Source organism: Choloepus didactylus, chromosome 9 (genome assembly GCF_015220235.1).
Source record: "Choloepus didactylus isolate mChoDid1 chromosome 9, mChoDid1.pri, whole genome shotgun sequence".
NCBI classification, from domain to species: domain Eukaryota; kingdom Metazoa; phylum Chordata; class Mammalia; order Pilosa; family Megalonychidae; genus Choloepus; species Choloepus didactylus.
This window is the reverse complement of record NC_051315.1, coordinates 59174191-59197524: the sequence shown is the minus strand read 5'-3', so window position 1 is coordinate 59197524 and position 23334 is coordinate 59174191. Positions and strand designations below refer to the sequence as shown.

At 32.9% G+C, this 23334-nt stretch overlaps 1 protein-coding gene across 4 annotated transcripts in view; it reads right to left on the bottom strand.

The window, feature by feature from the left end:
* Positions 1–23334, bottom strand: part of UBR3 (ubiquitin protein ligase E3 component n-recognin 3) — a 364711-nt gene that overhangs the window by 136291 nt on the left and 205086 nt on the right. For all 4 annotated transcript variants that reach the window (XM_037850484.1, XM_037850488.1, XM_037850485.1 and 1 more), the window contains exons 20-23: positions 12554–12695; positions 9106–9210; positions 7894–8067; positions 5513–5973 (exon numbers count right to left, since the gene is read on the bottom strand). In XM_037850484.1, the coding sequence (XP_037706412.1) occupies positions 5513–5973; positions 7894–8067; positions 9106–9210; positions 12554–12695 (882 nt within the window). The remainder of the gene's footprint in view (positions 1–5512; positions 5974–7893; positions 8068–9105; positions 9211–12553; positions 12696–23334) is intronic.

Below are 23334 nucleotides of genomic sequence, written 5' to 3'. Positions count from 1 at the left end.
GATTAAGTAGTTAAAAACATGGGAAGAGAGTGAAAAAGAATGACTTACGGTGTTGAACTGGAATTGGAGATATGCGGGTAAATTCAAAGTTTTTAATACATATAGGTAGATATAAAAATAAATATAGATCTCTCTCTCACACACACACATGCATACACACACACACACACACACATACACACACACACACACATACACACACACAAACACCTTAATTCTGTCCACTAAGAGGGCCTGGGAACAACTAAACCATATTAGCAATGAGCAAACCAGATACCTAAATTCTAGTTTCTAAATACCATTCTCCACTAAAAGGAACCAGGGCTCTTTGGAGAAATGGCTAACTCCAAGATGAGCCTAGAACATCTTTTTACCCCAGAAAATAGGAAAATGCTCAAAGAATGATAGGGATAAGGCAAAAGTACACAGAAGCCAGTTTGAAGGGGCTCCCACTGGCCAAATCTGAAACAAGCTGAGCAATCAAAATGAATAACAAGCATATAGGATTACAATCCATAAAATAAAACAAGAATCTATGGGCCCATACTGCTATAAATAAATGAGTGAATAAACTGAAAGTTGATGAGGAACAGGGTATTACATAGTCACAAAGTATTTCTCCACAACTTACATATTAATTACAAAGGGGAAAAAAAGAGTAATTTGACAGTGAAGAAGTCTGGCAGACACTACCTTAATCAAGTGATCAAGGTTAATCATCAGTAATGAAACAAAATGAAGACACCTGACAGGATGCAATGAAAAGAAAACAACAACACTTCTTCAATATTCAGCCAAAGATTCATATAATCTGAATCTAAACATAAGGGAACATCAGACAAGCCTAAATTAAAGGACATTCTACAATGTTACTGCCATATAATCTTCAGAAGGGCCAAGGTCATGAAAATAAAGGAAAGACCGAAGAAACTATTCCAGACTGATGTAGACTAAAGAGACATGACAACTAAATGCAATGTGTGGTTCTGGGCTGGGTTCTTTTGCTATAAAACTTGAATGGAAACTAAGGATTTTGTCATACTCAAATACAGTATTAAATTTCCTGTTTCTAACATTTTATGATGGTTATGTAAGAAAATGTCCTTTTTACACACTAAGGTATTCCAACATGAAGAGGCATCAGATCAGCAACTTACTCTCAAGTAGTTCAAGAAGTTCTTTGTATTGTCCTTGAAATATATGAGGTTACTTAAAAATAAAATGTTAAAAAGAAATTTAATTCATCTGCAGTGGACAAATATCTGCCACCATGGAAGAAATGGAAACAAAATTAAAATGTGCTATAGCTTCTCAATGCATTCTAAGGGACCTCAAAATATATCATGGCATGAACAAAACAACAACAGCACTGACAGAATACATGTTTGGTCTCCTATATCACTACTTTGAAGATATATGTGGTGTCTTGAAGCCATGTACCCCAGAAAAAAAATATTCTTAAACTTAATCCATTTCTGGGGGTATGAGCCCATTGTAAACAGGACCCTTTGACAAGGTTACTTCAGTTAAGGTGTGGCCCAATCAGGATGGATCTTAATCCTATTACTACAGGCCTTATATGGAAGGCCACAGAGACAGAGAAATATACAGAGAGAAGCCAGAAGCTGGAAGAAAAGGGACTCAGAAGCCAGGAGAGGTGTCAAGGACCAAGGATCACTTGTAGCCAGTCTCAGAACACCACAGTCTTCTGGGAGAAAGCATCACTTTGATGATTCCTTGATTTTGAACTTCTCCTATCCTCAAAACCATGAATCAATAAATTACTATTGTTTAAGCCAACCCATTGCATGGTATTTGCTTTAGTAGCCAAGAAACTAAAACAGTATACTTATTTAAATTTACTATATACATTTTGGAATGTTTCTTTAGTTAAAATAATCAGTATGGCACTCAGCTGCTCACTTTAAACACACACATTTACATTTGGAATAAGTATGTCCATAAAAGTACATTTCAAATAACAAATCCATATATAAAACACAGGAAAATATCAAAAGTAATTTATTGGCACTAGTATTAAAATGCATTCCTACACTAGCCTTCTATGATCTATGATCACCAGAAAAAGAAAATCATTATTGTTATTTTTCCCACCTGAATTTTTTATTTCAGGCTATTCCTTTTCTAAAATCGGCAAAAATGTTAATAAAGATCTTAAAAGACATGAACATGTTCTGAAATGTATAACTCAGAAATTGTCCATTATTATCCCAGAAGTACTCCACACACTGAGACTGAATATTATTACAATCATCTGAAGTTCCCTTTTTCATCATATTTTCTATGGAGCAAATCTATTATGAAAGTGATGCCAAGTTTGTCTACAGGTGAAGTACCCGGAAATGGATCATCAAGTGTTTATGAACTCTTCTGCTTTTATTAAGAAACTTAATACAAAATAAATTGAGAACAGACAATGTGAGAAGCATAGTGAGATTCAAATAGATTTATCTTAATCCTTAGCTGTCTGCTACAGAATTAGTTTCTAGTCCTCAGCAACATCATCACCACTCAAAGGAAACAAAACCCATAACAAAGAAAGTCTTTATTATTTTGTAATAAATAGCATCTAAACTGTGTCCTCCAGAATTACATCTATTAACTACAAAATATCTTTAACCAAATAAAATAAACTTTAACTCACTGAATGTTTACCTTCCTTAAAAAAAAAGACTATTATGTAACCAGGAGAGACTACCAATTTAGAAGAAGTTAAAAAAAAATAAAATTCTACCTTGTTTCAACCTTCTAATTTTATCAATATATTTATTAAATTCTACATTGTTACTAATTCAAAATTAACAAACTATCACCTATTAAATGTTAGTTCTTTGTAACAACTCCTGCTTATGAAGTTCTAAGAGAAAAAAAGGAACTCTCCTAAATTTTTTAAATACTATAGGTTTGGGGATATGATACTTTCAGGGTGAATTTTCTGTAACACCAACTTTTAACTACATTAAAAATGAAGCACAACTATGTATGCAACTAAAATTGTTCCTGATACAGCTACCAAAGAATGACCTCCTAACTATCAAATCATATGGACAACAATCTCATCTGAGCTCTTGCAGTCTTCAACAATCTTGATAAATCCCTTCCTCTTATGCTTTCTCTAATGCTACTCTTCCCCAGTTTTCCTCCTACTCCATTCTAGCCATCCCTCTGAAGTCACATTTGTAGGTACCCTTCCTCAGTCAATCTTTTTAATCCCTGGAGTTCTATATTAGTTTTCTCATTTTCTTACTGTATATATTCTCTCCCAGTATAAATACTGTATATACTTCAACTATTACCTTTCTGTCCAAATCTGTATCTCTAATTCAGAATTCTCCCCTAAGTCTCAAACCTCAAAATCTTACTACACATCTTCACCTGTATGTCCTCCTCAAACTCAGTAATGTTCAAAAATGAGCACATCAATTTTATTGCTAAACCTGAGTCCTCTCCTGTATTCTCTTATCTTGGTAAAAAGAAAATCTGGGAACTATCCATTACTTCTCTCTCACCCCTCACATTAGATTGATCACCAAATCTTGACACTTGTACCTGCTAAATAAGCTCATATTTCTCTCTTCCTCTCTTTACTATTGCTACCTTAGTTCAGACCCTCACACACACCAACCCCTAGATTCCTAAATAGCTTGATCTCCCAATTTCCAATCTTATCCACTTTAATCCATCTGCATGGGATTACACTATATATTATTCCCCTATTTTAAATCCTTCAACGGCTTCCCTATAGTCATACATACACTAAGTAACAGTTAAATGATATCTGGTTACCTTCTTAATCTTATTTCCTGGTACTCCCAATAACACTCTGAGCACCTAACACAGTATTTATTACACTGTCTAACAATATCTGTTTACTAGTCTGTCTCCCCACTATATTATTAATTCCTCAAGGTTAGAGAGTCCACATGTGGACACAGTTTTATACCCTATGAACAGAAAAGAGCTGCCTGGTGCCCAAAAAGCACAGAATGAGGTCGATAAAGTGAGATCCATCTTAGGCTGGTTTCCACTACCATTTAATTAATAAGACAGCATCTGTTTGTTTTTTTCTTTAAACTTATTTTGAAATAATTTCAAACTTAATAGACAATATAGAGAACTCCAATATACCATATATACTCAGAACTCCATATACCTCACCACAGATACTCAGATGCACCAATTTTAACATATAGAGAACTCCAATATACCTCACCACAGATACTCAGATGCACCAATTTTAACATTTTGTCACATCTGTCATAATCTTTCCATCCATCCATCCATCTATCTAATTTTAAAAGTAACTAAGGACATGACATGAAATTACTCCAGAAAATACCTCCAACTTGGCTAAATATTAAATGCTACATTACCCTTACTGCTCAGAACAGCAGTCCAGCAACAATGTGTTGACAATGATTTTTACACATGTTGAAGACAGTAAGATATAGTACAAGGTTCTTAATTTAAGATAATACTGAGATGATCCCTTTGAACTCTCCATAAGGGGAAGTTATGCAGCCCTTCCATATAACTGTTGCTTTAGTGGACAAATTTGTTTTGAATCTTAAGAGAAATCAAACCTCAGGAAAAATTATACATTCAGGGAACCAAACAATAACTATTTTGGATTTCATATGAAGAAAGTTTTTTGTTTTTTTTTTTTTTGTTTTGTTTTTTTAAATATTGTTGGCTCTTTAAGGCTTATATCCATTCATTAGAAGGCATGCTCTTTTTTATTAACACTGAACCCTTTCCTGGAGCTTGAGAAGTATGTTTTAATCTCTCAAGATTCACCTCACCATATTTATAAAAGGAGAGTAGGCAATGCTGATAAGACTGTTGGGAAACAGCTGCACAACCGTACAATTCTTCTGGCAATAAATGTGTGCTAAGAATCATACCATGTTCATGGACCTTGACCCACAAATCCCACTTATAAAAAACATCATTCCAAGAAAAAATCAAAAGTGAAAATAAAAAAAGAGATGTTTTTATAATTATATTTAGCAACAAATTAGCAACCTAAAGGTCCAAAAGCTAAAGGTATAAGATAGTTAGGGTGTGTTTAAACACATTACTTTTTAAATAATTAGTAATCATACATTGCTAAAGACTACAAAGGACCAAAGGAAACTAAAACTTTTCAGCTGAATTTTTATTGAGAAATATTTTTTTCTATTCTCATTTAAAGTTGAATTGATAATAGTTTTTGAAAATAGCAAGAGAATTATTAGACACCTACAGCATTAACAGTAGGGATCTAATTTTTCAAAAGTGCCTACAAGTTTAGGGTAATAATTTAATGTTGGGATCAGAAACTTGTCTTCTCATCCTCAACTAACTCAGCATTCTATACACATAAGCACTATGTTCAGTTTCATTTATCTTGGAAACTAATCAGCTATGGCTATAGCTGCGAAACATCTAGGCAATTATCCTCAGGGGATATGTACCATACATATTTAAAACATTAAGAATAAAAAATTACCTTTCTTCTTTGTCCAGTGTTTTCTTCTCTGCTGCAGTGATTTTTTTGGGTGGCACAGGAGGAGTCACTTTTCTACATATCTCTTCAATGATGCGTTTGTTCATTCTGCTTTGCAATGCAGCTTTTAGTAATATTCTTTCCACTGCAGTTATACCATCTCCATGACTGTATTTGGGAATTTCTGGTTGGATTAAAATTTCTATGTCATCTAGCCAAGGAGGATAGTAGGAGTTTTGTTTTCCTGAGAGTTTATGGTGAAGTTTAATTAGCAAAGACAATATGCTTTCTTTAATTTCCAAAATGGCTGTAGTTAACGGTGGAGCTGAACCAGGAGCAGACCATTTACTTGAAGCTTTGGGACGAACCACCTGATCTGCTTCACTGCTGCTGCGATTGATGATCTCCTGAAATTTCTTTCTACGCTCTGCTACTAAACTGAAAACTTGAGCTGTTCCAGAATTCTATCATTAAAAAAAGAGAAAGAAAGAAAAATCAAGAGCAGTTATTCTGAAAGAATTTGTAAAACATCTCAGTATTACATTTTCCAAAGACAATCTCAAAGTTTACTCCCAAGGAATTACTTAATATTTCTAAATCCATACTTCTAGTCACACTATCCTAAATTCCCAAGGAGGTTTTGGTGATTTAAACGCATATGCCAAAAATGAGACAATGTATGACTGAACTGTGATTTTTTTTTTTAATTTCTTAAAGACATACTATTTATTGGGTGGTAGCCACAAAATATACATATTATACTATAAGATATAAATTTTATTTCAAGAGATTTGCTCTTTAAATAAATCTGTTCTCTTGCCTCTCTTTCTCAAATAGACTTAGTACCACCCCATCTGGAAACAGCAGTGAGGAGAAAGAAGAATACCAACAATAACATCTCTTTTTCACCTTCCTAGACCTATCTGCCAGGGAAAATAGATGAAGCTTGGATAGAATCAAGAATAGTATACTTTTTGGAAACCTGTATGTTTTCCAGTTAAGAATATTATGAGCTTTTTTTTAAATTTTCTTAATGAATCTGAAATGGAAATTAATTTCATTTTTAAGGAGCTTGAAAAGTTTGACAATTAACTTCTAATATAAATGCTTAAACTAAATGAAATGTAAAGATGAAAACTCAAATTGGTCTGTTTCATATGGGATTATCACTGTCATATGTTATTTCAACAGATATTTTTTAAACTAAATACTTGTCTCAATGACTTATCTTCTTAATAGCCTTCTTGCTAAAATAGTCCAACTATATTAGGGGTCTTGGAAAACATCTTTTAATCAAGTTATGTGTCAGTTTAATGGATTCCATTAATGTTTTTAAACTAGCATAGGAAGGATGCTTCAATATCAGTTGAGCTTTCATGAGCCAAATTATGGTATAAAGTGTTTTTTTTTAATAGCCAAGCTGTTTTTTAGAGTACTCTCTAACCAGCATCACAGGCAAAGCTGCCTCTTACAAGGTTCCAATATTTTAATCAAAACCCTTTAAGGTGTTCACAGCAAAAAATATGTTGTCAAAAGCAAAGAAAGCTCCTGTGAATGAACTCTTCTATAAGAAATGTCTGATTTAATGCTCTCTACTTGCAAAAAATCTAGAGTGGAGGGACTAGAAGCACTCAAATTATGTTATTTGGCATTTCAAGATTTTTCATTTCTGCTTTCAAAAATAATTAAATAAGCTACATGCAATTAGAGAGCTGATTTTCAAGATGAGTCTAAATGCACAATATACAGCATTTGACATTTTTGTGGGCTTATTTTATCAAAGTTAATTAATTGCCATAGAAACAAAAAAAATTTGTAAATGGGCATGCTGCCAGCAATTAAATTTATTTCGATTAGGAAATACACATTTTGAGATGTTAGTAACAAATGTATAGCCTATAACCGATCTAAAATACTGCTAACTCTAATAGGAAAACCCCACTATAAAATATTCAGTATTATATTAAAGCTTAATAATATGAATTTTCTTGAAAATTAAGCTAAAATAGCTACCAAAAAAAAACACATACATACATTAAAGCTTGTTAAACTTAACCATATTAATTAAGCATAAATATATACACACACAAACAATTCAAAGTGTTTTTTCCCCCATTTCCAGTTAAAGTCGCATTGCCAGTTAATGCAAATATCATACACATCTACCTCTCTTTGAAGGACTTTAGGCCGTCGTGAACTCTGGCAGATTAAAAGAAAAAGACTAGTGAGGCAGAAGTTGCTTAGATATATCGAAGGAAATAAGACAATTTAAAGTTATCTACAGCCACATATTTTTTCTTTTAGACTATGGAGGATGATCTAAACAATATACCCCAATACAACTAAAATCTTCCCATTTTTTTCCCCCTCTTTTTTACACTTACTTGTAAAGAACCCAAGCTATCAGAGCTGGTGCTTGCAGGTGAGTCTCTCTTCACTTCAGGAGCAGTCTCTGGAACTTTCACTCTAACATAGTTTATAAAGTGTCGCATGTTTGATACTAAGTTACTGCCAGGAAACCAACTATCATGGCAACGTTCTGGTCCGCCCACTGATGCCTATAATATAATAAAATGAATATCAACCTTACCAGGTCAGGCGTCAGGTACAGTGGAGATGCAGCAAGTCCAAATAATCATCCACTGCCTATTATATTCGTCAATCCTTTACAGTCTCATTCACAAATTATAAAGTATAAGTAAAACTAAATTCAAACACTAAATACAGGGAATAATTTCTCGATATTAATATGGGTATGTCCAATGGAAGTTAATGTTTCCTGAAAAATAATTTTTTTTTCAAACTGGAAATACTTAACACAGAGTATTTCTCATCATTCATTACTAATAACTTGAAATACAGTCAAATATCACTAATTTGAACTAACTGTGGAAGAAAGTCTGAAAAATCAACCAAAGTATTGACCTGGTCTTAGAGGAATCTTAATGACCTTTTAATGTCTATAAAAGAATATATGTTGAGTCAATTTGAACTATAAAGCACTACCTAGTTTGTTTACTGGAAGTATACTGTATTGTATTTTGCCTTTATGGAGGGAGAGTATGAGGAGAATCTTATACCTGTAAAAATAATTGGCAGTAACAATTGCTTTTATGGAAATCATACTTCTGAAGTCCTGAAACAATTAACAATTTATATTCTTAAGCACTTTAAACACTCTTCCGTGTAATATTTACTCCATTAACTTAAAATCCTTATTGAAAGAATTTGCTACTCAAAAATAATATCCAATCAAATCATTGGAATGTTTAGACTAAAGTCCTAATAAAGACTGTATACCAGTAATAAATGTTTTTAAGACCAAAAATGCATTAACCACTTTTCCTAGATTAATTTTTGTGATGTATGAATTACAAATTTCAAATTTAATAATTCCATAGCTAGAATTTAATAGATCAGTGAAAACTCTGTAAGAACATACGTTCTTGAAGATCAAAAAGGGACTTTTCCAATAGGTCTTAAGAAGGTATTATATAAGTATGCTGAATCCATAAACATACTTCACAATCACATGTTACCTTTATAAGGCATGTCCTATATAACTTTATTATTTGAAAATAAAAGAAACTGTTTACCTCTTCATCTGACTCCTCTTCAGGAGAATTTTCGAGTCCTAATTCGATCAGATACAAAACCATGCAGAGAACATGTTCTGACAGATTTTGATGATCCATCAAAATCTTTAAAAAGGGAAAAATGCCTCATAATTACTTTTTTCCACAAAATATATTTCATTTAAAGATTCAACAACACTAATGTTATAGATGAAAATAACATGATCAGATACATAAAAATAAACATATAGCATGAGCAGGTACGTAAGTAAAGCTACATTTTAGTGAAAAGACAAACTAAAACAAAACAAAACAAAAGGTTCCCCTGCAAGATCACATAGTATTTTAAGTACTATCTAGAAACACTACTTTGTAGAGTCCCTAAAGATTTATTAACACATTAAATAGTGCATTAAAACCATTAATAATAAACATACCAGTATCTAATAAAATAAGAATTTTTTTTTATATTCTAATTTGCTAACTGTCTTCTCCTGATGACAAGAATATCAGATAAATAAGTTCATTAAATAGGATAATTCATGCAAATATATTCAGCACAGCACCTGGCATATAACTGGAAGCACAATAAATATTTAAGGAACATTAATGTTCTTAAAATCTGTCTCTAGAATTAAAATTCTGAGTTTCTGTGTGGTTGCTTAAGTGTGTGGTAGTGTGTGGTTTATACAGGTGAGAAGGGAAAAAGGATTACTTAGAAAAATTTGATAAATTTCACTGTATACACAGATTACACAAAACAAGCCTGACACATTTTACAAAGAATTTCAGGGCTACATATACCTATATATATATAATGTAACAGACCACTAACCAGAAGACAGCTAAAATATTGTAAGAAAAAAATGGCCTGGCAGCTATTGTCTTGTCATCATTACAAAAAAACCAAATGAGGGAAGGGAAAAGAGGAAGTTGTGCAGGGAGTGGTGGTATCAGCTGTGGGTGAGATAGAGTACCTAAATGAGAACAGGCTAGGCTGAGCCTCACAGAAACTGCCAAAATAGCGAGGGGACTGAGAAAGGAGGACTTTCATCATTAAAGACCTAATCTATTGTGAATAAAGAAGGAGGACTTTCAATTCATTGACTTTCTAATGTTTATTTCGACTACTGAGAGTGCCTTTCTACTCATAGCTTCTGGGATGAAGCTCAGGCTTTCAAAACCTTTTAAAAATTGGATTTTTTTTTTTTTTTTTTTTAACTCAAGCTGTCTGACTTGGAGCAACAGACTCTGGTCTTAGTTTTCTTATCTCTAAAACTTGAATAAAATTCAGAATAGTTTTGAGGATAACATGAGCTAATATTGTGACTTGCTTCCCACAGTATCTAGCAATTTGTATTAACAAACAGTAGGTGGTGCTAATGGTGTGAGGAGCAGGAGCACAGTAGGAGGGGATAGAAGGCTGGGAGATAAAGGTCTTTGTTCTAATTTCACTACTTTACAGAGAGGAAACCAAGGCCCAGCCACACTCCCATCTAGTGTCAGCAACATTAGAACACAGATTTCAGATTTCCAGGCCAATACTTTTTCTAGCATACTATGCTGCTTCCTCTAAATAGATATATAAAGCATTACCAGCTAAATTCTAATAAATTTTGACTTGAAATCCTGTTACAACTTTAGCTGAGTAACTTCAAAACTAAGAAATAAAATCACCTTATCAGATACTACAGAAAAAAGAAAAAGACAGAGTAATGAAAGTGATTTTTCTAGGGCGTTTTAACATGTCCTCTATTAGAAGTTCTTTTTAACATTAAACATGTTATGAACAAGATAAAGGTGGTTTACTTAATTGACTTTTGAAAAGTTGAGAAGATTAAGCATATACAATATCAATTCAATATCAATTACAGAATATTTTTTCATTAAAGCCATGAAAGCTATTATAAACCTGAGATTTTAAAATTCATTCATAATGATTTTTTAATAAAACAATGCTCAATGTTTACTTTTACAAAATAGCATTTTTCCATTAAGCAAATGATAATGATGAAAACAATTTAACTTGACAGAACAAAAATCATTTGCAAGGAGGCTTCCAGAATTTTTACATTGTGAATTACTTATTTATTCCTTATTAATCATTACTTTTTACTTCACCACTTGAAATAGTCAAAATTCAATTTTCGCATATGAAAAAATGAGTAATAACAGAACTTTTGCTCATATATATATATATATATATATACACACACTGTATATAAAGCATTTGAAACAAAATTGGCACTGAATAAGCATTCCAAAAATGTCCATTATTTGTAAAATAAACATATTTATCTTTTTAGTAGGAAAAAAAATTCTACTTTTTTTAATTAAGAAAAAAGTTTTAAATAATTTTACTGAATAATCCTCTTGGAAATTAATGAAAACAAACCATTCAGGATGGTTTCTTGAGGCACACTGTCTAAAATCTTAATAGGAATAACTTTTACACGGAAAATGAAAAATTAGTCATAGGTGGAGTTAAAAAGACGTACAGAAATCTTAAAAGCATTATTTCATTACATAACAAATGTTGAGGAAAAAATTTTAATTCCTACTTAACCTAAATTTAATGTATACTTTCTTAAGTGATTAAAAATATTTGTACATAGTATTCGGAAATTTGCTATTAACCATGACTACTTTTCATTTCTTTAAACTTTAAATTTTCCAAATTCTAATTAGGAAGAGAAAAAAACTAGATTTTCTTTGTACATAATAGATATCATGTCTATAGTTCTTTTATACATACTTACAGGTACTTTATCTATATAACATGAGTATATTTATTTTATCTATCTCTTATACCAGATTAGAAAATAAATATCCATTATATATACATACTCCACAATATGTTTCATTCAATTCTTGACTATCCTAATGTCAGCCAAATAAATAAATCCGTTTTGTGTGAGAAGACCCACTAATAAAACAAATTCTAGGCAAAAAGAAAGTAAAAGCACCATCTTTTGAGTTTTCTAAGATGTTTGTCAAAAGCAATTCTTGATGCTGCTACAAAGGAACCTACTCAAATCCCTCATGTCACATTCCTGACCAGGAGGAAAAAAGCAAAGAAAGCAACCCTACACCAAGGGTCCCTGGTCCCACAGCTGCCATCTTGGCTTTATCATTTTAGTGAGTTCCAGTGGTTGTTTGCTCCCTGTTTTTCATTTTATTCCTCGGGTGGTTCTACCATTTTACTTCTTGCTCCACAGGAGCCATAAATATTCCTACCTAAAGCTGGATAAGATCAATAGTTTTCCTACAAAGAATGGCTTATCTATTTTGTTATTTTCAATCAGGAATTCACATGTGATAATGACAAATCCTAATACATCTCAAATGTATAAAAACACTTTGCTTTATAAGTGGTACTTTCATGTAAATATTACCCTTTAGCAGTTTTATTTTAGAATTATGAAAATAAATTCTAATCTGAGTCATTCTATTCAAATTACTACTGTACCTTGTAAAGCAGAGTGAATAGCACAATGTGTAAAGTTTTACAGTGCAAAAGTCTCATGAGACCTTTATAGCTGGGATGGAGTGGTGTCCTTTTCTTATAGGGAGGCCAGGGATTTCCAGGGAATTTTCCACTCTGTTTTAGACTGTAAAAATAAAACAAAACTAGAATTAGGTAACAGATTCAAAATTAAACTGTGGTTTCAACAGTGATTTATAGATATCAGTTTTTTGTCACTTTTTTCTACTCTACTATTTTTAATCCAATTGCTTAAAAATACCAAACAGATATCTATTCTCTTCACAATGAACATTATTTCCTTTCCTATTGGATAAATTTGAGTAGAGAGTACTAAGATGAAAACAAGAAAAATTATGAGAATTATGAATTGAAATGCTAACAAAGGGGAAAGAACAGAAAGAATACAAAGTAAAATAACAAGCAAGGAAATTTCCAGTTACAATAGAGCAAAATAGATAACCCAAAAAATCTCCCAATACCTACAGTTGAAAAAGCTAGATAAAATATAAAAAACACATTCTTTTGAATGCATATACGAGGGTTCAAAAAAAAGAAATGGGAATTTCTCAGGTACCACAAAGAAGGAATTAACAACAAGCACTAACACTGTGTTTGCCAATGGTTTTAGTCTTTGAAAAGACAGATTACAAGGCCTTAAGCTCACAAGAGGTTCAGAAGTGGAACTGAAATCCCACATAAAACTGAGACCCTTGAAGGGATTTACCCTCAGTGAAAAAACACCTACAAAGAGAAATGAGAAAGTCTGTCTGTCTCCTATGGGACGGAAGCACAGCAGGCTCCCCAGGAAGATAAGAGAATAACACAGAGAAACTGACAAACCTGCAATCACTGCAGAGGATTTTAACATACTTCTGATAACACATGAAAAAAGAAATAGGTAAGGATTCTGAAGATCTTTAACAATACAATTAACATGCTTCAACTGAGGACAAATAGAGAACATCTAACAATTAGAGAATACACATAATTTAAGTGCATATGAAACATAATAAAAATTGACTATATACTAGGATTCAAAGTAAATTTCAACAAATACTAAAACAAATGATATACCGAATATAATCAGTTGTCACAAAACAATAAAACTAGAAATCATGTTTTAAAAAAGATAACCAAAAACACTCCAGGCATAATGTCGACATTATAAAACACTGAATTCTTAGAAATTCAGAGGTCTTTAAAAATCACAATAGAAAATTAAAAATATTTAGAACCTAAACTACCTAAAAATTATAGTATACAACAAAAACGGTACTTGGAAGGAAATTCATAATGTTAAATGCATGTACTTTTTTTTTTAAATCACAAAATAAGCATTCAAAAAAAAAAAAAAAAAGGAAACAGAAAAAAACCCAACTAAGTTGAAAGAAAATAACAATGAAAAATTAAAAACAAAATAATGAAACAGAAGACAAAGGAAAGAAACAGAAAGGAACAATAAAACCAAAAGCTATTTCTCAGAAAAAAATATAAAATTGACAATCCTCTGCTAAGACCAATCACAAATAAGACAGAGCAAACACCAATGAATAATAGAAATAAAAAAGGCAGTCAAAATTATGTAGTACAGATCTTTTCATCATTAATTATATACTTAGGCAAAACAGAAGATTCCTTAGAAAACTACAACTTAGCAATCCCTGTCATGATGAAATAAAAATCATAAGCAGACCTATAACATTTAAAAGAAAGTGAATCAGTAGTTAAAATTACCCATAAAAAAGTAAAGATACACAACACCAAAGTGGTTGAAAAGAGAAGTTCTATCAAAACCTAAAGAAATATCCACAAGAAAAAAAAATGAAGTTGGACCTTTACCTCTTACCAAGAATTAACTCAAAATGGATCAAAGTCCAATGTGTAAGAGCTGAAACTATGAAACTCTTAAGGAAAACATCACGTAAATCTTTGTAACGTGGATTAAGAAATGGTTTCTTAGATATTACAACAAAAGCACAAGCAACAAAAGAAAAAACAGATAAATTGGACTTCATCAAAATTGAAAGTTTTTGAGCTTCAAAGAACACTAACGAGAATGAAAAGACCTACGATGAACAACAAAAATTAACTGTATCCTATTCATTACAAACAGAAACTTTAATTTAGGAAAGATATCATATACAATACTTAAAAAATTATAACTTTGAATCTAACCAAAAGATATACAAAACCTTTAAGAAAAATTTTTAATTTTACTGAAAGAAATTAAAGATGACCTAAAAAAATGACAGTGTTCACCATATTCATGGATGGCAAAACACATTACTCTAAAGAGGGCAATTTTCCCAACATTAATTTCTGAAATAAATTACTCCAAGAATTCAGTACAATTCCAATACAAATCCGACACATTTTTGTTGTTGTTAAATTTGCAAAATTCTAGGCAAGGAAAATTTATATTTTCTGTAGCATACCATCTAATTGAACTTGTATGGTCAGTTTATGAGAATACCATTAATAACACGGAAACAGGAAGTGAGATCTTGTTGGTTTGTACAGGTTAGCATGATACCCCGATACACCCCACTGGTATCTGGGCAGAGAATAAAAAAGTACTTGCAAAGCCCCCTTGAGGGACTGGGGAAAAATGTGGAAATATTAAACTTCCTCACCTGGGGAATTCCTGATATTCTTGTGAGCACTGAGTACTACCATTTTAATAAGCCGAGCCCTCAATCTTGGGGCTTGCCCTTATGAAACTTCTGCAAAGAAGAAGCTAAGACTACTTATAATTATGCCTAAGAGTCACCCCCAGAGAACCTCTTTTGTTGTTCTGATGTGGCTCCTCTCTCTAAGCCAACTCTGCAGGTAAACTCACTGCCCTTCGCACTACGTGGGACATGACTCCCAGGGGTATAAATCTCCCTGGCAAAGTGGGACATGACTCCTGGGGATGAGCTTGGCTGTGGCATCGTGGGATTGAGAAAGCCTTCTTGGACCAAAAAGAGGAAGAGAAATAAAACAAAGTTTCAGTGGCTGAGAGATTTCAAATACAGTTGAGAGGTCAATCTGGAGTTTATTCTTATACATTATATAGATACCCCTTTTTAGTTTTTAGTATATTAGAACAGGTAGAAGGAAATACCTGAAACTATTTAACAGTAATCCAGTAGCCTTGATTCTTGAAGATGATTGTATAACTGTATAGCTTACATGGTGTGACTGTATAATTGTGAAAACCTTGCGACTGACACTCCCTTTATCAGTGTATGGACAGATGAGTAAAAAAATAGATTAAAAAAGGGGGGAGTAAGGTGTATGGGATGTCTTGGGTGTTCTTTTTTATTTTTATTCTTATTTTTCTTTTTTTTGAGAGTAATGAAAATGTTCAAAAATTGCTTCTGGTGATGAATGCACAACTATATGATGATACCATGAGCCACTGATTGTACACTTTGGATGACTACCTGGTATGTGAACACATCTCAATAAAATTGCATAAAAATGCAAAAAAAATTCTAGGCAATGGGCCAAGTATAAATAACTATTATAAATAGAATAGCATGGAAGAAAAGGAGGAAAAAAAGAGGGGAAGAGAGGGAGGAAAAAGAAGAGGAAAGGAGAAGGACTCATCAAACCAGATATTAAAAGTTATAAACTTACAGTATTTATGATGTCATATCGCATTAATTTACAGAATGAAGAGAAGAGAAATAGACATATTTCTAACATCTCATAAAGATACTAGATATATAACACAATTAGTACTACAAATCAGTGAGAAAAAGATGGATTATCCAATAGATGGTACTGGGGCAATGAGTTTCAGTTCAGGGGAAAAATGAATCACTACTTCATTCTATAAATAAAAATCAATTCCAAGTGGATTCAAGACTTAAATATAAAAAGCAAAACTTTAGACAATCTAGCCAGGCATGGTACACACTCCGATAGTCCCAGCTGCTCAGGAGGCTGAGGCAGGAGATTGCTTGAGCCTAGGAGTTCTGGGCTGTAGTGCACTATGCTGATGGGAGGTCCGCACTACATTTGGCATCAATATGGTGACCTCCTGGGAGTAGAGAACCATTAGGGTGCCTAAAGAGGAGTGAACTGGCCCAAGTGAGAAATGCAGCAGGTCAAAACTTCAGAAAATCTAGTAGAAAAATGAACAAACAAAAATCCACCCAGCTTCCACAGGAAGAAAATAAAGGGAAATAAAATATTTAAAAGAGGCTCACTCTGAATACTAATCCAGGATATCCAAATTACAGTGAGTTATCCACCCAGGATTTCACGTTAAAATAACAAAATGAACATAAGCATTTCATTTACTTCTCCCCATAGCTCCAATAAAACTACAGAAATGGTATTTCTTTAAAAGATGAAAATCACAAAGAGAGAGAAAATCAGAAAGAAAAAACAACCATTTTGGTAATTGAAAAGCAAATGGACAAGCAGGAAATCATTTAGTAGACCCACAAAAGTCAAATCTAAAAAAGGCAATGGGGAAAGCTGAGAATCAACCCAAATTACATTGTAAAATCCTCAAAAGGCTCAGAAAAAATGGCAGCACCTGATACTTAAGTTACTGGAGGTAAGGGGGTAGGGAGCTAAAACAAGGAGGATTGTAAGAAAACTGCCAGTGTTACCATTCTACCAGAATTCTGGCTAGAAACTCTTCTCTGGAGAGGGTGAAACACCAAGCACAGATAACAGTATAAAGAACAAGAATTAACTCATCATATGCTTATTTATTTTAGAATCCCTAGGTCTCTTCTCCCATTCAGCTCACAGAATAATGGCAGCCAGAGCATAGCCCTCTGAGCACATTTGATTACTTCTCTGATCAAATCTGACTAGACCTAAAAGAAAGATTTACAGATACTAACATAAGGGCTTATGAAATAGCCTACTCAAATCACCCTATTAAAGCTCAGAATCAACAAGCTCCACCAACAGAGCTCTTAATCACAAGCACTAAAATTATCAGATATCCGAGGAATGCCAATAATAGGCAAGCTAGAAAATGCAACTTAGAAAAACAGATACCATGTAAGTAGGGAAAAAAATAAAAAAACAAAAAACAAAAAACAAAGTATCATTAACATACCAGAGAAAAAGGAGTTGCCATCTATGATACATGAAGAGAATGCCATAAAATTAGGGACTTTCAGAAGACAAAAATATGCTCTTGAAAATTAAATTATGGCATAAATGGAAAACTAAATAGAAGGAACATCTACCTCAGACTAGGTAATCAGGAAGAACTATCCTGCTGAAGACATCTAAAAAAGCTAGACAAAATATAAAGCCCTTTCCTTAAAAGCATCAAATAACTACCAGGATAGTGAGGAATTAACATGGGAATCCTAAGAAGTTAACCTCAAACTAAAAGGCTGAGCTTCTCTTGTGGCACTGTCAAGGGGCCAAGAATGAAAGGAAAACAAATCAAGAATCAAGAAAACAAGCAGTTAATAGAAACTGTATCTGAGTAACCCAGATGCTGAACTTAGCAGTCAAAGACTGTAAACCAGCTATTATAAAAATGTTCAAAGAATTCACCAAATAGTAAATATCAATAAAGAGATAAAAATTACAAGACAGAATCAAATAGAAATTCTATAGTTGAAAAATATAATAAATGAAATTTAAAATTCACAAGAGAAGATAAATAGATTTGAGTCAACAGAAGAAAAAGTCAGTGAACTAAATGTTAGATCAAAAGAAATTATCTAGTGTGAGGTAAGAAATATTGAATTTACAGGCAGAAAATACAGAAAGACCATTTTACATGACCATACTATTGCCAGATATCCAGATCCTGACCCTATACTACTGACCTATCATTGCCCTGAGTGGTGAGCCCTGTCTCTCAGGAATCATTCATGACCTTGTTCACTAGCCTCCCCAGAAGATCTAATAAACCTTTATGGAAGCTGAAGCAAACTTATAATGTAGAATATATGTTCAATTTATCTTTGCCTTTATCTAACAGTGGAAATATCACCTTCTATGTAGCAAGGTTTGTTCTTGCTACTCAGTTTTTTATAACTAGTTTTTAATGGATATAAAATGAGATAGTAAAATTATAAGAAAAACAAGAACATGATTAATACAAAATTCAGGACAGAGAATGTGGGAAGGAAGAGAATAAGATTAGAGAGAATCACAGGACGCTTCTAAGGTACTTATTCTTATGGTAACATTTTCTATTTCTTAACGTGAGTAGCAGGCACATGGGCGTTCATTTTATTATTATTCGTTAGACTATACATATGCTTGATATATTCTTCTGTATGTATAATATATTTAAAAATTAAACAACTTTAATAAATTTTATCAGATTAACAGAAATTAAAGTCTTAATTAAACCAAATATTGATAAGAATGTGGGGAAACAAGAATATACTCTGTGGTGAATGTGAAGATTAATATAAACAGTTGGGAGTTAATACGACAATTGTGAATACCATTGAAGATGTTCATACTCAAAAAATGACTTTAGGTGTCAGCCTTAGAAAACCTCTCTCAAAATATACAGCAAGCATATACTAGAATGTTTTAAAGCATTGTATGTAGCATCAAAAAAATGTTAATATTCTGCTCCATGATAGGGGAAAAAATAAACTGTAATCTAATTAAATATGCAGCAGCTAAAATAAATATCTGCATGTAATGACATTATTACGAATCTTTTAAAATAATGAAGAGGAAAGTTGTAAAAGACACAATATATCATTTATATAAAACTTTAAACAATCAAAACTATTGTATATATTTGTTATGAATACATATGGCATGTAGCAAAAGTACAAAAACATACATGGGAATGACACTAACTTTAGGATAGTGATTATATCTGGAGAAGAAGGAAAAGGGAGAAGATGGAGTAGTTATCCATATTAGTGACATTTTATTTAATTTACAAACAACTGCTATTTTTAAGTGTTAGTATCTATTTAATCTTCATGGGGTACCACCAATGTCTGTTTTATTTTCTGCATATCTAAATCTTCAAAAATTATTTAAAAAGAGCACTGAGGCAGTGAAAATAAGGAATAATATAAACTACACATTTTTATTATCCAGGAATCATATTTTTTTGCTCTTAATAAAGCAAATATAATTAATACCATTAGCAAAATGACAACTTGAAGTTGGATGCACTGTTTTTGTTTTTTTTTTAATTCATTTTTATTGATATATATTCACATACCATGCAGTCATACAAAGAGTATATTCAGTTGTTCACAGTACTACTATATAGTTGTGCGTTCATCACCAAAATTAATTTTTGAACATTTTTATTACCACACACACAAAATTAATAAGAATAAAAATTAAAGTGAAAAAGAACAATTAAAGAAAAAAAGAACACTGGGTGCCTTTTTTTTTTTTTGCCCCCATTTTTCTATTCATTCATCCATACACTGGACAAAGGGGAGTGTGGTCCATATAGCTTTCCCAATCACACTGTCACCCCTCATAAGCTACATTTTTATACAATCGTCTTCAAGATTCATGGGTTCTGGGTTGTAGTTTGATAGTTTCAGGTATTTACTGCTAGCTATTCCAATTCATTAGAACCTAAAAAGGGTTGTCTAAATTGTGCGTAAGAGTGCCCACCCGAGTGACCTCTCAGCTCCTTTTGGAATCTCTCAGCCACTGAAACTTATTTCATTTCCTTTCACATCCCCCTTGGTTAAGAAGATGTTCTCCATCCCGCGATGCCAGGTCTAGATTCCTCCCTGGGAGTCATATTCCACGTTGCCAGAGAGATTGACTCCCCTGGGTGTCAGATCCCATGTAGTGGGGAGGGTGGTGATTTCACCTGCCAAGTTGGCTTAGCTAGAGAGAGAGGGCCACATCTGAGCAACAAAGAGGCATTTGGGAGGAGGCTCTTAGGCACAATTATGGGCCAAGGGCAAGTCCTGTGGTAGAGGGCTCAGCCCATCAAACCAACAGTCCCCTATGTCTGTGAGCACATCAGCAACCATCCAGGTGGGGAAGCCCAACACCCCTGCATTCTCCACCAGCTCCTCAAGGATGCACTGTTTCTTATGCATGTGACAGACACTAAAATATAGCACTGCCATTTAAGTACCTAAAGCACTGCTACATTGATGATTCTCCTTCTTTCCAATAAAAATAATTACAGCTAAACAAACACCCCAGTGTTGAAATGACATTTTTTAACTATTTGATACAGTGAAACTTTTCTATATTAGTAAGAAAAGATATTTGCAATACATGTGCATGATTGATTCTGATACAGTACTTATATTAAGAATACACTAAAAAAAAAAAAAACTATCCAAATGGCCAACAATTCTATATAATGATAACTTCATTACTCATCAGGAAAACATAAATAAAAAACACGAGTTACCCAATTCACCCTAAACAACATATCTAAAATGAAAAAGAGAGAGAATACTAATTGTTGGCAAAGATACAGAACACTGTGACTCTTATATAACGTTGATTGGAGTGTCAATTGATACAACCACTTCAGTAAACTATTTGATAGCATCTACAAAAAATAAGGATGCACATATTTTTTGACCTAGCAATAGCACTCCTAGATATATAGCCAAGAAATGTGTACTTATAGGCACCAAAAAACATGTAAAAAATGTTCATGGCAATACTATTCAAAATAGCCCAAAACTGGAAGCAATCGAATTGTCTCTCAATAGTGGAATCAATAAATTGTGGTATTTATCAACACAAAGGAATACCATGGAACAATGAAATGATTAACTCTTGCTACATGAATGGATCTCACAAATACAAATTTAGCAAAAGAAGCAAGACACATACATAAAATTGCATATGATTCCAGTTACATAAATTTCAAAAACAGGTACACTGATGAAGTATTTCAGCTATTCTATTTCATTTAGCACAGAAAAGTAATTTTTAGTTTTCATTTGGTTATTTCTGTTTGCTTTAAGTACTAACCCCTAAATACGCAGCAAGTAGACTAATAAAGTGTTCCAAAATAAAGGTTTTATATTTGTTCAAGGCAGCAGGTAATACATCACTTTGACTGCTCTTTTAAAAAGCATTAATGGAATAATGCAAATGAAAAGCTACATGACAGCAAAAATATTTTAAATGACTCAAACTGGCACCTAATTATTGACTAGCATGAGACAAAAATGTCCTGACCTATATACACTCATATATCATACTTTCAAACATGGGGCAGCAGCCATTAACCTTCAAGAGGGAAGATGGGAAAAAAACAGAAATACCAGAAATTATGTTATAAAAAATTTAATTTCCAGTTGAATTTAAAACAGTCAACACATAAATATCACTTTTTTCTTTTGGAAACAGCCTAGACTCGAGCTCCAATACTGCTATTAACTACCATACTTCACTGAGCTTCTCTGGGACACAATGTCCTTACATGGAAAATATAACATTCAATTGAATGGATGTTTTTCCAACTCTCTTTAGTTCTCCTTTTGCTGTTGCCCAAATCCTCTTTCAGTGATGGCCCTGAGACACTTTTTTAGGACCTAGATTGGAAGATCCTGAAGGTCTTTTCTAGTGATAGGATCCTACACATCTAAACATCATATAAAGCAAATGGTTTATTTTCACTTATTAAACTCTCAATGCAAAAATGAAAAGAAATTTATTTTCCATTTAACAAATATTTACTGATTGTCTACAAAGTGGTAAGTACCAAGATAGATTCTAAGGACATTAATTAAACAATTTATTAAACCCTTTTTCACTATTATTCTTCAAAAGACCTTTCAATTGCCTTCTTACAAATAAAAAAAGATTCTACTCAGTAAAATCAGTTAAGCCACTTTTTACCTCTTTAAAACTGAAAGAACATGAAAATGACCAATAGCCAGTAATTCCTATAGTTTAGGGTTATCTTTCCAATAGTGCTCTATTATGAACTGAAATACTCATATATAATAAAAGACGTCACATAAAGGAAGCAGATACTACCATTTATATACAAAATAAATTTCAAAAAAACATAAGAATAAACATATCTTCATGTGTATATGGGTAAATTATTTAAGTACACAGAATGTTACTAGAGGAAAATAATAGTTTGCACACACAATTTCAAAGACTAACTTACAAGAAAGTGACCAAAAAGTTTTTGAAGCTAAAGAGTATATTTATTTGTAATCTGTCTTTACAACTTTATTTGAACACACATTGCTGTTAAAACAGATTTTCATACTGTTGCTAAGAAAAATCACAGTTCTTAAGAAATTTTAAAAAGAAGGGAGGTGGGGCAAGATGGCAGCATAGGGAGGTGTGGAATTTCATACATCCTCTAAGCTAGCTAGTAAATAGCTAGGAACTGTCTGGAACAACTGTTTGGGGGACTTCTGTGACCAGATACACAACGTACAACTGTCTGGAACTGGTGGAAGGGCTGAGATCACAGAGCAGAACTGTAAGTAAAGTCTCCCAGTTTGTGATGGTTGCACCTCTCCCCGAACAGTACAGAAGGTTGTTTTGGAATCACTTCCACATAGGGGAAAAAAAAAGGCAGTCTCTACTAGGAGAAAGGGAAGGTAGCTCAACCAAGCTCCAACTGCAGATTTAATTAACAAATTTGGACTGCTGAATAAAGCTGCAAAGATAAACCCAGAGAAAGCAAAAAAGGAGCCCAGAGGCCTCTCCCAGCAGAAAGGAGGTGGGGCTGATGGGAAACAAAAACAAACATCAGAGGCATTTGCAGTTGGCTGAGTACAGAATACTAGAAAAGGGCTTTTCCTCAAGAAAAGAGGCACATAGAGCCAAGTACCAACTCT